General features: G+C 37.8%; 1 protein-coding gene across 1 annotated transcript; it reads left to right on the top strand.

The window, feature by feature from the left end:
* The first annotated feature begins 3,767 nt into the window (after positions 1-3,767).
* Positions 3,768-16,316, top strand: LOC105444337 (A-agglutinin anchorage subunit-like). Its single transcript, XM_030982815.1, has 6 exons — positions 3,768-3,912; positions 4,554-4,749; positions 6,921-7,159; positions 10,248-10,428; positions 11,501-11,736; positions 15,014-16,316. Exons 1-6 carry the CDS (start codon positions 3,852-3,854, stop codon positions 15,679-15,681), a joined length of 1,581 nt encoding a protein of 526 aa, XP_030838675.1. The 5' UTR covers positions 3,768-3,851; the 3' UTR covers positions 15,682-16,316.
* The last annotated feature ends 544 nt before the right edge of the window (positions 16,317-16,860 follow it).

The following is a 16,860-nucleotide window of genomic DNA, read 5'->3' as shown; positions in this document are numbered from 1 at the left end:
GCACTGAATCCGATGACCGGGGTAATAGTATATTTGTAAAGCGTTTAGAGACATTGTATTAAGCGCTATATTAAATCTAAATATTATTATTATTATTGTTAAGGTTTTCCAGAGTTTTTATTCTCGTAGAGTTTTACCTCTGGTTTTTAATCCTGGACCATGGTCGGTCGTGTTTCCTGAAGGAAACGAGAAGAAATGTTTTTTTAAACATTCATATTGAATAAACAGCCGGCTCCCAGTAGTCGTTGTCAGGCTATCACACAATTATTGAAGTGTATTATTGTGTTATTTGTTTGTATTGGGATACAAGAGGGATGACAGACGAAATAATATGTGAAGTTATAGGAGAGAATGTACATATACAAGTAAATGCATTGGAATACAGTCCTGACAGTGATGTCGTTTAGGAATTGTAATTATGATCAAGATTTAGTTTGTTTGTTTACATATATTGCATGAGGAAGACTATGTTATCTTTTATGAAGTGATTAGATGACATTTTGAAGATACAAAAATAGTAATAATAAATACAATTGTATTTGGATATATTTCCTTTAAAAAATACTATTTTCCCCTTCATAACATATAGTTGTAAAATTCATGGAAGGTATTTTCTCGAATTTACTTCCTTAAAGATAAAGGTGAGTTCTGGTAATGCGATTGCATTGTGAAAGAAAAGGTGTGGAATGGATCAGAAACAGTTGATCATATAGCATGTAAGTATTGGTGTGCACTGCAAGGTTCTAGAGTTATCAAAATCATCATAAATTTAGCCGAGTCTTGGTAAAGTAACAAGCACTGTAAACAGAAAGCTATATATTGGACAACACACATGGTGTCGGGGCTAGTACTACCCTGATTTCCTTGTCTTTCTATGTTCATTACTCAGCCAGTATATAAATTTCCTTCCAAAATTGTTTGGCACATGTCATTTATTTGTAATCTTGAACATTCAGTGTAAGTTTCGTTTGATTCTGAGAGAATTAATTTTTTTTTTACCAGAACTGGAGTTTATCTTTAAAACTGTACAGACTCAGCGCAATTTTATGATGGAAGTTCTGTTGTTGGGAAAACCTATTAATAAGTAACAATGCTTAGATAATTTGACATATTTACTGTTTCAACTTGTAAAATGTTATTCTTCTCAATTACTACCGTTTCATCATCATAAAGTTACTGAAATTAATAAATTCTTCTCTCCCTAAGTAAGATATTTGTTACACAAAAAAGATATATATTTAGGGTTTGCTAGATTTATTTAAGAAAAAATATTGGCCCGATTTACGTGTAATAGCAAAACTTTCTTATGATCTTTAATGCCATATTGATGGCAAAACTGTTAGTATCTCACTGTTCACTCATGAATGAACCTTAACCAATTGACTACTTTAATACTATTGTTTAATGATATATGTGAATGAAAATGATGAATTGATAATCAATCTTTTTAAGAAAGGATTGCGATAACTAAATTAAATATTTGTTAAATTGTTAATGAATTGGTTCATATATTACATTGAATTCAAGGACAATTATTGATGAATGAAACGAAGTGGTTGATTTGTCTGATTTTGTGAATGAAATTGATTGAAGAGATGAACGAGAGAGGGGTTTCTTGAGATATGAATTGGACGGCTGATATGCATGATGCTTGTTTGAATACTGAGGTTTATCCTTCCTATTTTTCACATAACATTTCAGCCTCCCCTTCTAATATTTATATTTCTTTTTGTTACATGCTTCTTAAATCCTTTCATACATACAATGTTACGAATACAAATGGAATAATTTATTTTGACCCCTTTTTATGAATTGAATTTGACAAGATGGTTTTATATTGATTCATAAATTGTATCTTCTCAGAACCTTTCGGATCAATCTCTATGACTCTTTAGATTGATCATTCAAGTTCTAATAAGATTACACTTACGAATATACATATAATATAAACTTATCAAGAATGAATCATATCGTCATAATTATTTCATGAAAAGGGGTTAAAAGAAATATTCCAACTTTAAGGGCAACTTTGTACTTTATATTACCTCTGTCGCCTTCTGTTTCCCTCGGTGTTTCGAACGGTTCGAACTTTAAGATTCAGTTAGATCTATCGCACCGAACACCTGGCAGTTACATTTTCTAAAATTTAGAAGCGAGGAAAAATCTCTGTTATCATATAGATTGTAACAATTCTCCCTGTTTCATTTGATTTGAATAAAGAATTAATATGTCTCAGTTTACTTTTCTAATGATATAAGCTCCAAAAATCCAATTTACTACAGTTATTCAAAATTACTTTATTAGTTTCCAGAATGTCGTAAGCCGATTTCTTGACAAAGGATTAACGAATCATTCTATTTGAATAAAATCTTTTTTTTTCTCTCTTTGAGCATATATATCAAATTATGAACCAACAAAACAATAAAGCTTTGTCAAATTATCCCTCTTTCATTTAAATTTTTCTCTCCCTTGGCCATTTGTATTAAATTCTCACTCTCTCTCTCCCACATGCACACACACGCACATACATTCACACACACATACACACACACTCTCTCTCTCTCTCTCTGATACACACTCACACACACGCACACACACACACACCCACACATACACACACACTCTCTCTCTCTCTCTCTGATACACACTCACACACACGCACACACACACACACACACACACTCGCTCTCTCACTTACTCTCTCTCTCTCTCTCTTTCTCGCTCTATCTTGATCGTGAGTCTTGTGGGATTTCTAAAGGTCATAATAAAAATGTTGAGTAACGTTTTACTCTCCTTTTTTTTATACATGTAGTTTTCTTTCGATTTACATCATTGTTTTTCGCTCCCTCTCCATCTCTATTTCTCTTTCTCTCTTTCTCTCTCTCTCTCTCTCTCTCTCTATCTCTCTCTATTCGTCACAAAAAGCAAGTGAAAGATGAAAGGCAAATGAAGGTATACAAATGAATTTACTGGACTACGTCCTAATCTGCCAACAGATGTTGCTTTCCTCATCATTTCTTGAAAAGAAAATTAATTAGTCTAAGACTGGTCGATACATCAAGCACACGCACATAATGTTAAAGATAAATTTGAGTTCTAGTCATGCGACTGCGTTGTGAAAAGAATGTATGGGAGCGATTGGATGTAGCAGATAATTGGTGTAAACTGTGATGTTTTGGTTTAAAATGATAAGAAATTGGCCCTGTTTTGTTAGAGGTCACATTAACTGAAGTACTGTACACAGAAATGTGTAAATGGGACTACACAAACGCGTGGCTTGAAAGTGCACAACCTTTACCTGAACGTTATTTGTCAAAATTCGAATTCGAGAGTATTTGACGACCCATTCTTTTTTTTAAAGGCAATATTTCCTTAATGATAGACCTACTCTTCCAAACTGACATCTAAATAATAAAGAAAAAAAATCATAAATTGTGTCATCACCTTTCCCAGAACTCATCCATCTCTTTAATATGTCTTTGACGACTTACTTGACCTACTTCGGTCGCAAATACACTGACGTATGAATTAAGTGTCATTGGCAAGGTTGATCGATACTGGTCGATTATTCGTATCGGTTTTTCATCAAAATATGAAACGTCTGCATAATATTTACGCTGTAACCATGACGATACGGTCGAAAGCATTACTCTCTCGAGACTGAACGTTGAAATTAAGTAGAAGGCAAAGAGTGGACAAAACTGTAAAGGAGGATGTGAATTCTTTCATTTAATTTTCTCCCAATCACCTAGAATGGATGATGAATTTCCGTTTGCTGTACAGCGTATCCTAACATTTTCAAGCAACTGAAGCTAATTCAATATGACATATTGAATATTTGAAAGGAGAATATGACGTTGATAGTTTGTATTGCTATCCTCCTGGGTGGATTTTTTTGTGCCACGGACGTCCGTGAGTATGATAAACAATTGCATTTGATAAATTTATTATTTGATTGAATATAATTTGGCTAAAAGTTTTTCCTCCCTCATTATTTGAATATCATTACCACGTGACCGTAGGTTAATTTTGCTAAACTATTATTTCAAGAATTATGTCCTTAATCAAGCTACAGTTTCTTTGACGGTTCAGTTAGGGTTCAGTTATCGTTTTATATTTTGTAACCATAATTTTGGAAAGACATTTACATTTGTCAGTCTTATCTCGAGTGTAGGACATGCTTTGTGAACATTAGGACGGCTAGGTTAAAATCGGGGTTAAAGTAAATGCAATAGTTCTACCTTGTAAGCACCTTATCATCACTAATCTTGTGATGGATATATGCGCATGAGAATTCATTTTGAACATCTGTTGTTTCATTCATTATTGATTTTAACTTTATTATGTGGATGATGATAGTGATCACCATCAATCATCGTCATCATTATTATGTTATTAGTGTCATTATTATTAGTGTTAGTATTATTATTATTAAGTATGTCCTCAATCGTCATCATTGATCTAATTGTCACCAAGTTGTAATGAAATAAAATGAAATCACATTAAAAAATGTGTAAAATTGATATGCATTCCTTACTCGAATTTAATTATAGACGGACAATTTTGTTCTGAAGGATCCTTGAGTCCACATACCGGCTTTTGCTACCATGTCCACAAAAAGAATAAAGACAAAATCGAGGATGCTCGACTGGTATGCCGAAACGACTACGGTGGAGATGTACCATCTATCTTCACTGGCGATGAAAACACATTTATTCACGACCTCCTAACCACCGAAGGAACTAAGAGGTTTGCATAATAGTATTCATAGTATGCATTATAGTATTATATATATATATATATATATATATATATATACATGTATATACACAGACACACAAACACAACGAACACACACACATACACACATATAACAAAGATCACCCACAAATATCCACAGATCTTTTTCACATGGACACGCCCCACTTTTCGCAGTTTAGACAAATTAATACCAAAGTGATGAAGGTGCTTCATGCATTTATACCTTTTGTTTGCTTTGTTCCATGCATGAATAATGAATAACATAACTTTGATGAGCACGAAACCAGTATTCGTCTTTTTGTACAAATGACCTATATGCTATAAGCCCATGCGAAGATTTTATCTAAGAACTTGCTCATTGACCAATGATCCCTTGACAAGCACTTATACTATTTAAGTACTAGTTGAAAGCAAGAAGTTACTACTTGTTGAAAGTAAAGCTATAAGACTATTAACGTCAAGCTGTCAGGTTCAGCCCCTAGGGTTCCCCGCCAGAAACAGACCCGTCAATAATTCGGGTCAATTTTACCACATCTACACACAGAGAAATAAAAGGTGTTCCTGGGGAGTAAAACGAAATTGGAAAAATAGGAAGCCCCTTATTACACCTTTTAGTGAGTAAAACACGGAAATACACAAGGGTGAACAGAAAAGTCATTTGAGGGATGTAATTTTACACCCTATTTTAGTCAGACGAGCTCTGATTGGTCAATATATGACCGCGTTTTGCAAAATGCTGCCATGTCGGCGCGATGTACATTTCCAGGGTGTATTCCACGTGTGCCGCAAATCTCAGCTTCGGCTCAGGAAGCTAGGAATCTTGTTTTTCAAGTTTCAAAGTTTTCAACGTGAATTTTAACGGGATTTTCATCCAACTCTTAACTGGGCGTTCCTGTTTCCCCTGTTCCTTCAGCCCTAACCCTAAACCCTATGGTGCCAAAAGAGAGTCGCACTGTAGTCCCACATATCTATTTTCTGTAAATTCCTGCCCTTAGGGTGTAGATTTACTCCCACAGGGTGTTGTGGAATCGATCATATAGGGTATAAAATTCAACCCCACGGGGTGTAAATTTGAACCCATTTTTCATGCAAATTGAACCAAAAGGTATTTATTAAGCACCATTGGGTGCAAATTTCACTACTTCAAGGGAGTCAAATCATTACCTTGGGGTCCACATTTATACCTTCTTGTGGGTCGTAAATTTGCTCCCTACATTGGGGAGTAAATTTACTGCCTGAGGGGTGTCTCTTATGCGACAAGCATTTACTCCCTATAGGGATTAAATTCAAACCTCTTTTCTCTGTGTGTAGCACATTCGCCAAACTTTGTCTAAAAAAGTAAGCAGACTTTACACTAATTAAAAAAGCATGAAAAATGAGAGAAAATTTCGTTGGAAATTCTTATCCCACCACATTGACGGTTGCAACATATTGGATAGGTTCCCATTTACCATCCGGTCGTTGGTGGCCATTCATTCTGTTTTTATCAAATGATGACTTGGATCCTCATCAAATGATTGGTCCTTAGCACTTTCATACGACCATTATTTAGCATTTTTTTCTCGTACGTCTTTCTTTGTAAAATGACATATTCCTGCCACAATGTTATGATATCATTTTTTCAGGCTTTAGTATAATCATCCACCCTCGGTACGTTCGAAACAGTCCAAACACCTTCGGCTAATGCATTGAGTTGTTTAGGTTCAGACTGTTCCAAAGGTACAGCTTGTTAATAGTATACACATAATACACAGCAGTGAGTGAGGGCATTAGTAAGAGTTACCCACACAAGGTGCATTTGGAACAGTCTAACACGCCCGAGGCGATAGCCGATGGTGTTTGGAATGTTTTGAATGTACTGGGTAATTTTACTAATGCCCGAACAAAATGATGTGTATTATTTGTTTCATAAAGTTTTGTTTTATTTGTTTTATAACATTATGTTTTATTTGTTTTATAAAGTGATGTTTTATAACATGATTTTGATAATGACCGGTCATTATCCAAATTACGCGTTAGGCAAAATAAATGCTTGGTCACGTGTACGCTTTCAATCAATCATTTGACTAGGATCCACGTCATTATCTTATAATTGTTATTAGCGCCCTCACTTATACATGTATACTGTCTATTGTTCCTTGTACTTACCGTATATGCAGTCATTACTGGATAGGCGTCAATGATCTTTATGAAGAAGATTTATTTCGCGACTACATGCTGAATGAGGAACTGACCTACAACAACTGGGAATCGGACGAACCAGATAACGAATCTGGCTTCGACTGTGCCAAGATGCTGCGAGACGATGGGAAATGGGTAGCATGCCCCTGTGACAAAGATTCAGATTTTGAAGAGGGGGTTATTTGTCAGCAACCACCTGATCCAAACCCATTCACTCGTAAGTTAACTATCCCTTTAACGAACCTTATTTACTTGTAAAAAAGTAAGGGTCGGGGTTATTTGTCAGCAACCACCTGATCCAAACCCATTCACTGGTAAGTTAACTATCCCTTTAACGAACTTATTTACTTGTGAAAAAGTAAGGGTCTGTCTGATTGTGTTATTATTATGTGACAACCTGAATGATAAATTTGATGAAAAATAATGGTGGTGATATACTACACCAAGTTTAATACTCTGATTGTTCCAAATTTCAATTTGACCATTTCATTTTGGAGAAATAAAAATATTGACGCAAGGTTGACGTGAAGTAATACTTATTCACAGCGCTGAGTGATGGAATGAATGTGGGTCAAGCCATATATGCGTTCGCTTCTTTGGTCTGAAATCCTTTTAAAAGCTAAATCATGGCTCGTACTCCTTTACCTCATTGTTTGAAATGATGCAAAGTATCGAGGCTTTTACAGATCCTTGTTTCAATATATAGGATAACTTTTGATTATTTTTAACAGCCTCCTAGCTTCTTATCTCATGATACCTTAGTGTTCTTTGCTCACTTGTCCGCTGCGCCATGTCACACGTGTAAGGAGTATAGGGTGTATATCTCGAACAGCCAATGAAAACTCAAAGGTTACTAAACCCAAATGAAAGAAAGAATACATATGCTAAAATATTACTCATTTCGGTTGTAGTATCGAAAATAATATCGCTAGTGATATTCATTTGTCTGACGAAGTGTTACAGCAGCGCACGAAACGTCGTGATCTTTTAGATCCCTTGTTGACCACATTGCGAGACAAACGAATATCACTAGCGATATTATTTTCGAAGAATACATGTGTTGATCATTTCAAATAAATTGACAGTAGACCTTATCCGTTTTCTATCATTCAATGAGAAGTGTTACCTTCGAAGGGAGTGCGGATATGGGCAAGATTGTAATCATCATCATAATAATAATAATAATAATACTCAGCTTTTATATGCGCGAATTAGAATTAAGTGTCTAAGCGCTTCCAAACTTGCAGATTATTACCCAGGCTTTAGCGGCTGTGTTGCCATTATAGCGCTCTAGCATTCCAAGGACTTAATTTCTGCCAGGTACCCATTTACATCATCTGGGTTGAGTGTGGCAAATGTAGATCAATATCTTGCCAAAAGACATTAGTGCCGCGGCGGGAATCGAACCGCAGACCCTGTGATCGACAGTCCGGCGACGTAACCACTCGACCATACATTTTGATTGTAATAAGACTTTCTATTGACACCTTCTTTTTTCAACTGAATAATAGTCAATGTATATAAGGGAGCGATTTCTTTTGGAATTAGAAAAAACACAAATAATGGCTTTTGACTCACATTCTTTACTTCAGCCCAAACTTGTGACAGGAGAATTTTAACAATACTTGTTGACCAGCCTACTGCCCAATTATGAATACGGGCTTGGGTGGAATGGGTTTTCGGATTTTAACTGACCAACGATCTCTCATTTCTGTTGATATATGTATTTTTATTCAAAGCTTTTTACGCTGATTTTATTCACAATATTTATCAACTTCGTTAATTCCCTTTTCCCACCATTTGATAAAACGCTCTCAGGTTTTGCACAGTTTACAGGATATTTTCAATTGTGTACAGTTACGCTTTTAAAGCAAACCAGACGTAGCACCACAGGATGGAACCTCGCCAAAGTTACCATTCCCCTTTTTTTCTATCTACAGAATGAGCTTTAAATCTTTAAAAAACAATAGGTACCTTGTACACACTCAAAGTCCTCGGGATGATGTAAATGTTATTGTATGAATTTATTTTGAGATAATTTCTGAATTTTAACCCTACGTTAACTGGGGGGGGGGTCAATTTGACCCCCCCTGTAGAAATTTCGCGACTTCTCCGAAACCGCGGCAGATATAAAATTTTCCTCTCATGACTTTTTACTTTCGAGTCTTACGCATCTTTTAAAACAATTTTTTTGAAAATCGGACCTACGGTTACAAGGTCGCGTGACCTTTTGTCTTTGCATGTCAGCCCGAAAATCGCTCATTTTCGTGATTTGTGTACAAAACATATGTAAAAGTCATTTTTCCTAAAAATAGATAAAACATTGGTTATTCAGTCTTGTTTAAAGTTTAGATGTTTGTTTTGGGGTCAAAATAGTTGAATTGTAGTTATAAATGAAATAAAACAACAAAAACAATAAAATACATAAGTTAAAAAAACAATGAAATACATAAGAAATTATAAAAACATGAGATAACATAAGGAATAACCTGGCTCATCCAATTTTTTGTGTTGTATTATTATTCCAAATGGTCTAATAAATATATGTAGTGAAAACGAATACTTAAATATGAATAATCTATGATTTATGGGCCAAAATGTGAATTTTATGACCTTATTTGCATAAATTACCATAAATATGCAAATGAATGAATTTTTCAAAAATTTGAAATTACCATAGTATTCTATACACTTCACTTGACATGCATGCAAATTTTCGCGGCGATCGGCGGTGAAACGGCCGAGATCTTAGGGGGGGGTCAAATTGACCCCCCCCCCCCCCAGTAAAAACCTGGTCTGAAATAGCCCAGTTAAAATAGGGTTAAACTGTGACTTTTCAATGGTGTTCTAGCTCGCAGATGCTACCCACGATCGCATACACCTCCAGACTACAGTCGTCATACCCCAATGTCGTGCCTTAATTTGTGAGTTGGCTTGTCACTATATCAAAATGCTTTCAGTCAAATCAGAAGATAGCATTTTTAAAGAATATCCCTACTCCGCTTCATTTCATCCTGGGTGGAATTCCGAAAACGATGTTTTTTTTTAATGTTAGTAAAACAAATGCCAGTCGTCATAATGAACAAAACATTGCTTAAGGTCATTGTTCTAAAAGCCGGCAGGGTACGCGTAGTGTTAAAACAAACGACTGCACAAGCACTAACGCGACGATAAGAGTTTACAATTCCGCTCAATGTTAATCTGTTCAACATTAAACTCTTTTTCCTAACACAAAAGATAAAACCGTTTCCAGAATAGTTTGTACTTTCAGAATAATACTCCGTACTCTTTGTTTTTCATCTAAGTTTGCCCTGTTAACATGTTGCCATACACGACCCATTGGTACACCGAATGCTACTGGTTTTCGATGGACGAGCATAGAGCACTGGATGCCAGTTTGGAATGTGCGGCCATGGGGTCCAAATTGGCCTTCATAGAGGACCAAGCGCTGAATGACTTCATTCATTCCTATCAAGAAAGCTCGAAGTAAGTGTGATTTTCGTTATCCATGGCGTATCCGGTATATAATTGCACAATGTGGGGGTTATAATAGGAGTTAGACCTATTTTGGGGCAGTTATTGGCAAAACAAGGGTGATTTAGCTCAATTTGTAGTAAAATATGATAGTGATTGGGAAATATCAAATTTAAATTGGGCATACAATAATTAGACGGACACACGCACACTCGCACGCGCGCACACACACTCACACACATACACACACACGCGCGCGCGCGCATACATAACTGTGTGTATATACACTGTCGCTCATAAAGTTGGAATATTTTTTGTTTTACCCCAATTTATGGAATTATTTTAAAAATAATTTAAAAATAATAGATCTAGACAATAGTATACATTCTCAGATTTTATTGAATAATAATTTGCCAATGTGTGTTTTGCGTGTGTATGCTACTATGCTTATCAACTAGGGGACCTACGCCCCTAAATCATAAATGACAGTAATGAGGATTAATGCCCCACAAAAGGGCAATAATATAGCACATCGACACGGTTTTGATCCTGGGGCCTCACATTTACGAGGCCATTGCTTTGTCACTGAACCATGACTGTACGCAGCGGGGGCTAGGGTAGGGGGCAGTTTCCATAAATGAAAAATAAAAAATAAATGCAATAAATTTTTAATAATTTATTGCATTTTACCCCGGTCCCCAACATTAAAAAAAAATCTTCTGGACGGCCATGCAATATGGCTCAAGGCATGGACATACATATCCTGAAACACCCGTTGTCATGTCAGAGTTGAGAATTCTCGCACTTTTTATCTATATGTGTTTATTATTATATACAATGATGTAAAAACAGAAGTCAGTGAATAAGCGCAGGACCTTTGTTGCGCGCAGTTGACATTCATTCACACTTTATTATTTATTTTAAAAACGCCGCGGTTAACCGCTTCATACGTGCATTAAGATATCTAAATTTTATTTTAATAAGTTATTTCACGAAAGTGTCTACATTTAGTGTTTAACGCCTTACACATTTTCACATCATAGAAGTTGGAAAACCTACCCCGTTTCTGTTTGTATCTCTGCAGGTTGGACACGGTGTGGATCGGAACACAACAGATTTCAGACGGCGGCAGTGGACAGACTTACCTATCGGTAGAGTTTGGCACGACGATACCCGCGTATTATGACTACTTCACATCGGAATATTCTGGGAGTGAGTCCCCTGTTTGCGCAGCCATGATAAGAACAGAAGCCGGCCAGTGGAATCATCTGTCATGCGATGATGCAAAACATGCTTACATCTGCTGGTACAATGCAACAGGTATAGTGTACACACATATTCTATTTTTGTAACCTCTCCCTTTATGAATCACATAATTGTTTGATTTAAGGTTAATTTTCTATTAAAATGCAAACGTGACAATAGGCATAAGTTTGTTAAAAATCTGTTATAACGCTTTGATGGCATTTTTGTATAAAATCATGAGGAAAGACTCCCCTAATTGTATTTTTTGTAACAAAGAAGAAGAGACAATAGTTCATTTATTTTGTGAATGTGAGAAGGTAACACCACTTTGGAATGAATTGTTAACCTTAATTCACCTTAAAGTTGATTCACATTTTAATTTAACCAATTTGAAAAGCTTTTTGGTATCCCTTCTGACAGATTCGTATCATATTAATTCCTTCTCTTAAAATATGTTATATACACCTGTACATTCAAGAGCAGTTTACCAACTAAGATTGCATTAAAATCATTTGTCAAGACACCTAAAGAAACTGAGTATTTCCTTGCAAAACGAGAAACATTCTTTCCACCCATTAAAAAAAAATGGAAATTCGATGTTCAACCTTTTTTAAAATGTAGAATGTATAACGTGCATACAACAAATTGCATGTTTATAGAATAAACATTGGCTCTTTTTCATCCTTGTCCTAACTTTGAAGTTTTCATGTAGATACATGACAGTTTCTGAATATTCGTTGCCAACTCTTGCTCAAAGAATGCGCCGCAGGGGATTCGGGGAGCGGTCTTTATTCCCTGTCGCTGAAGTCTGCCCGTGGTCAACTGGTCAGGTTTCTTTTTTGTATGATCGGGTTGTTTATGCTGGTCTCCAAGCCCCCTGCGGTTGAGTTAAGACATTAGCTTGTCATTGTATTATCTTATGGTATCATGTATTGCTGCTGTGTTTTTGTTTTTGCTTTTTTAAAGTTTTTTTTATAATTGTAATTACACCTATGATTGTTTGTAAAAATGTGATTATGAACGATCAATAAAACATAAATAATTATTTAAAAAATAAAAAAATATCCAAAAAAATCTGGTTTAACAAAGGAAGATAGTCTGAGATCTAATTTTTCTTTCTTTCACGTGATCTTAAACAGGGTCGGGTTGATTTGATTTTTAAAAATTCTAGGAGTTTTAACAGACAAAAACACACCACATACTCCTGCCACACTCACTCCGTGTAACTGCACTAACCACGTTCCAAAATCTAATAAGTACCCTTTACCGAAATATATACCTTTGATGAAAATTTAACAGGACTTCAAGCAATTTTCGGAAGTAATTTTCTCCCTAAATAAAACAATAATCCCCTGATTACATGTTTTGTTTTTTTAATTACGTGAACAGTTCTAGGCGCTTCATAATGTTACTATCATTATAGCCAGGCGCGCCGGAAGCAGTTTGGGATTGGGGGGGCAAACATTCCAGGGGGCTCACCTTCCGAGGGCAGTGACGTAATGAGAAAAAACGTTCGGAAGGGGGGGGGGCAGACGAAAAATCTGCATCACCACCAGTCTTACACGTTACATGCAGGTCCCGCGGAACGTTTTTCAAAGTGAAGTATTAACGATCAGGTAGAGCGTAAATTGGCGTGGGGTCCAGCCTCGGCAGGGTGTCAAGGGGCTGAGCCCCCGGAAGCTCAGGGATTTTAGGTATTTAATTACGGTTAGATGAACATCCAGGGGCCTCTTTAAGGCCATTGACGTGTTCCAGAGGGGGGGGGGGAGCCCCCAGAAGCTCAGAGGTTTTAATATTTAACTACGGTCAGATGAGCAACCAGGGGCCGCCCTAGGGCACTTGGTGGGGTCCAGGGGGCAGGGCCCCCGGAAGCTCAGGGGTTTTAGGTATTGAATAATGGTCAGATGAGCATCCAGGGGCCCGCCTTATAGGGCCCTTGGTGGGGTCCAGGGGGCAGAGCCCCCGGAAGCTCAGGGGTTTTAGGTATTTAATAATGGTCAGGTGAGCATCCAGGGGCCCGCCTTATAGGGCCCTTGGTGGGGTCCAGGGGGCAGAGCCCCCGGAAGCTCAGGGGTTTTAGGTATTTAACTACGGTCAGATGAGCAACCAGGGGCCGCCCTAGGGCACTTGGTGGGGTCCAGGGGGCAGGGCCCCCGGAAGCTCAGGGGTTTTAGGTATTGAATAATGGTCAGATGAGCATCCAGGGGCCCGCCTTATAGGGCCCTTGGTGGGGTCCAGGGGGCAGAGCCCCCGGAAGCTCAGGGGTTTTAGGTATTTAATAATGGTCAGATGAGCATCCAGGGGCCCGCCTTATAGGGCCCTTGGTGGGGTCCAGGGGGCAGAGCCCCCGGAAGCTCAGGGGTTTTAGGTATTTAATTACGGTCAGATGAGCATCCAGGGGCCCGCCTTAGAGCCCTTGGTGGGGTCCAGGGGGCAGAGCCCCCGGAAGCTCAGGGGTTTTAGGTATTTAATTACGGTCAGATGAGCATCCAGGGGCCCGCCTTAGGGCCCTTGGTGGGGTCCGGGGGCGGAGCACCCGTAAGCTCTGGGGTTTTAGGCATTTAATTACGGTCAGATGAGCATTTTTTATGCCTTATTTGTGACATTGGCAGGTCACTTATTTTTTCTCTCCGTCTTTCTTTCTTTTTCTCTTTAACATACTTTTTCAAAAAGTGAGGGGGGAGGGGCTCGAGCCCAGCCACTTTGCAGACCATGTCATAAAGGCTTCTAAATAAGCGTATTTTTCGCCCGACTGTAATTTGGGAATTTCTTATTTTCCAACAAACGCATAAAAAGGTATGACTTAAAAAAAAATGGAGAAAAAATACCGGAAAATCATGTCATAACAGCAACATGTGTAAATCACTGGTATCGTATAGATATACCCCCCCCCCCCCATCAGTACGCCAGCGTTCAGGGGCTCATGTCTTCTCACCCCTATAACAAAACCAAAAAAACAGACACGTTTTCCCATTCTCGCACAATATGTCCACGATATGCGCGTATCGCTATTATAAACCGTATAGGTAGCATGCGCAATGTTTATAAAAATTTAATTCCTGTGAACTTTCCTTTTCTTTGAATGGAATGGTATATGTGCTTTAATTCAGGTTTTTATTATTGTTATGTTCTTTTGGGTTAAAAATACAAACCATGTTTATTCCTTTACTGCTTTTTTTTTTTTTTTTTGGAGGGGGGGGGGGGCGTTTTGGGGGGGCAAAAATGCGTTTTGCCCCCCCACTTTTTTGACTGGGGGGGCAACTGCCCCCCCTGCCCCCCCACTTCCGGCGCCTATGATTATAGCGGTATTCAAGCAAACTTTAAAAACATCAATCCTTTGTCTTCTGTACAGTATATCATCAAAATACTACGTCTGCGGTAACCCCGGTCGGATCGATAACCACAATGGTCACTACAACATCACCAACAACTAATCCCAGTCCTACAATAACAGAAGCTGCAACAACAGAAGCTACAACCATTCCTACCACCATTCCACCAACCACTCCAAGTCCTAACACAACAGACTTTACAATTCCGTTGCCCAATACAACTACGACTACTGCAAGTCCTACAACAACAGAACAGACAACATCAGAAGCGACAATAACTTTGCCCGCTACTACACCAACCACTACTCACAGCCCTACAACAACAGAAGGTTCATCATCAATAGCGACAACAACTTTGCCCATTACTTCACCAACCACTACTCACAGCCCTACAACAGCGGAAGGTACAACGATTCTATCCACCACCACTGCAAATCCTACTACCAGCTCTTCCACAGTAGAGTCTACAACAACGTTGCCACCCATCACACCAACAACAAATGTCATAACATCACAATCGGCTACAACAGAGAGCACTACCAGTCAAAGTACCACACAGGAGGGATCTTCTTCTGTGGGGTCTACAACACCTGCCCCGACAACTACAGAACCCACACCAACTACGTCAGAAACAACACCAACAGTCGGAATCTCTACAGGGGAAACAGGTATGTATATATTTCGGTAAGGCAAGTCTTGTGGTACATGATGTGTTTGTTGAACGTGTTGTATGGTCTCTGTTGTCGTTTTTCTGTTGTAACCTATCAAACTGTGGACAATCGTAACGCGCACACGCGCTCCTGGTCATTGCAAGGTAGGCGATAACCCCGGTTCTTCTTTTTCTCCTTTTGTAAGACGCCCTGGCGAAACACCAGAGGCTGCGTTTTTATTATCATTTTTTTTCCAGGGTGCTTACAGGTTGATAGCGCAGTCTCCGGGAGGTTTCTTTAATATGGTTCCCGTTGGTTCTAGAAGTCATACATTCCAATTCTCCTGCCTGTCTCGAGGTCTTGAAAGCGCTGCCTGAGCCTGCTGGATCTCCTCTTCGTCGCGTCGCGTCGTCCATTGCAAGAACGCCATCTTCGTCAGTCACTCAGAGCAGGCCCCGAGATGACCGAGCGCACTGGGAATGACATTAACATATGAAATTCAGCTGTTCTAAAAGTTTTTTCCAAAGTTTAAAAATATATTTTGCATAAATAGTCTGTCAAGTGTTAGTTTTACACTATTTTGGTAGGTGATGTTTGGTTTCATGTAAAATGAATAATTAACGCATGTAATTTGATGTGAATGCGAAAAATCTTCGGTATGTAATTGTTTGTATTGTCGATGAACAGTATATCGGTATGCCGATATACATGTATACATGATTTTCTATCAATTTTTTAATAAAAATTTCGTAAAAACAAAAACAAGAACAATGGAAAGAAAAGAATATTGGACAAAATATACATGTATGTATTTTGGTTGTTCCAAGAGTTTTATGAAAGCCCTACAAATCAAAATCAAAAGACCTTTGATTTTTATGACAATCTGCTATTCTTAGGTGTTATTCGTCGGTTTATTAAAGCATGTTTCCCATTGTCATTAAATAAAATTTCGATCGGATACATTGTTTTATTATGTTTCATTGATTTGTTTCGTCTAGGGCTTTAAACTGCCTTCAAAGCAAAACAAAGATACTTTTTATTACATGAGAATCGGTTACTTCAAATAATTGATTAGTTATAGGATGATAAGGTTTCATGTTGGCCGGTAAAATATTAGAGGGGGATATTTATCATTTCTAAGGTACTTCATTTTGGGAATCCTAGTTTCCTTTTTGCTATTAGTCTTCTGATATTCAATGGAAGAAGAAGAAGAACGA

Source organism: Strongylocentrotus purpuratus, unplaced genomic scaffold (assembly GCF_000002235.5).
Source record: "Strongylocentrotus purpuratus isolate Spur 01 unplaced genomic scaffold, Spur_5.0 spur5_scaffold_13, whole genome shotgun sequence".
NCBI lineage: Eukaryota > Metazoa > Echinodermata > Echinoidea > Camarodonta > Strongylocentrotidae > Strongylocentrotus > Strongylocentrotus purpuratus.
This window is presented reverse-complemented; position numbering and strand designations above follow the sequence as displayed.

What these genes read in the sequence shown, in the direction of transcription:
- LOC105444337 (XM_030982815.1), top strand. Translation starts at nt 3,852, where the DNA reads ATGACGTTGATAGTTTGTATTGCTATCCTCCTGGGTGGATTTTTTTGT. An exon ending in TTTTTGTGCCACGGACGTCC is followed by an intron (nt 3,913 to 4,553) that starts GTGAGTATGATA and finishes ATTTAATTATAG; the next exon opens with ACGGACAATTTTGTTCTGAA. An exon ending in TGATCCAAACCCATTCACTC is followed by an intron (nt 7,160 to 10,247) that starts GTAAGTTAACTA and finishes TTTTCATCTAAG; the next exon opens with TTTGCCCTGTTAACATGTTG.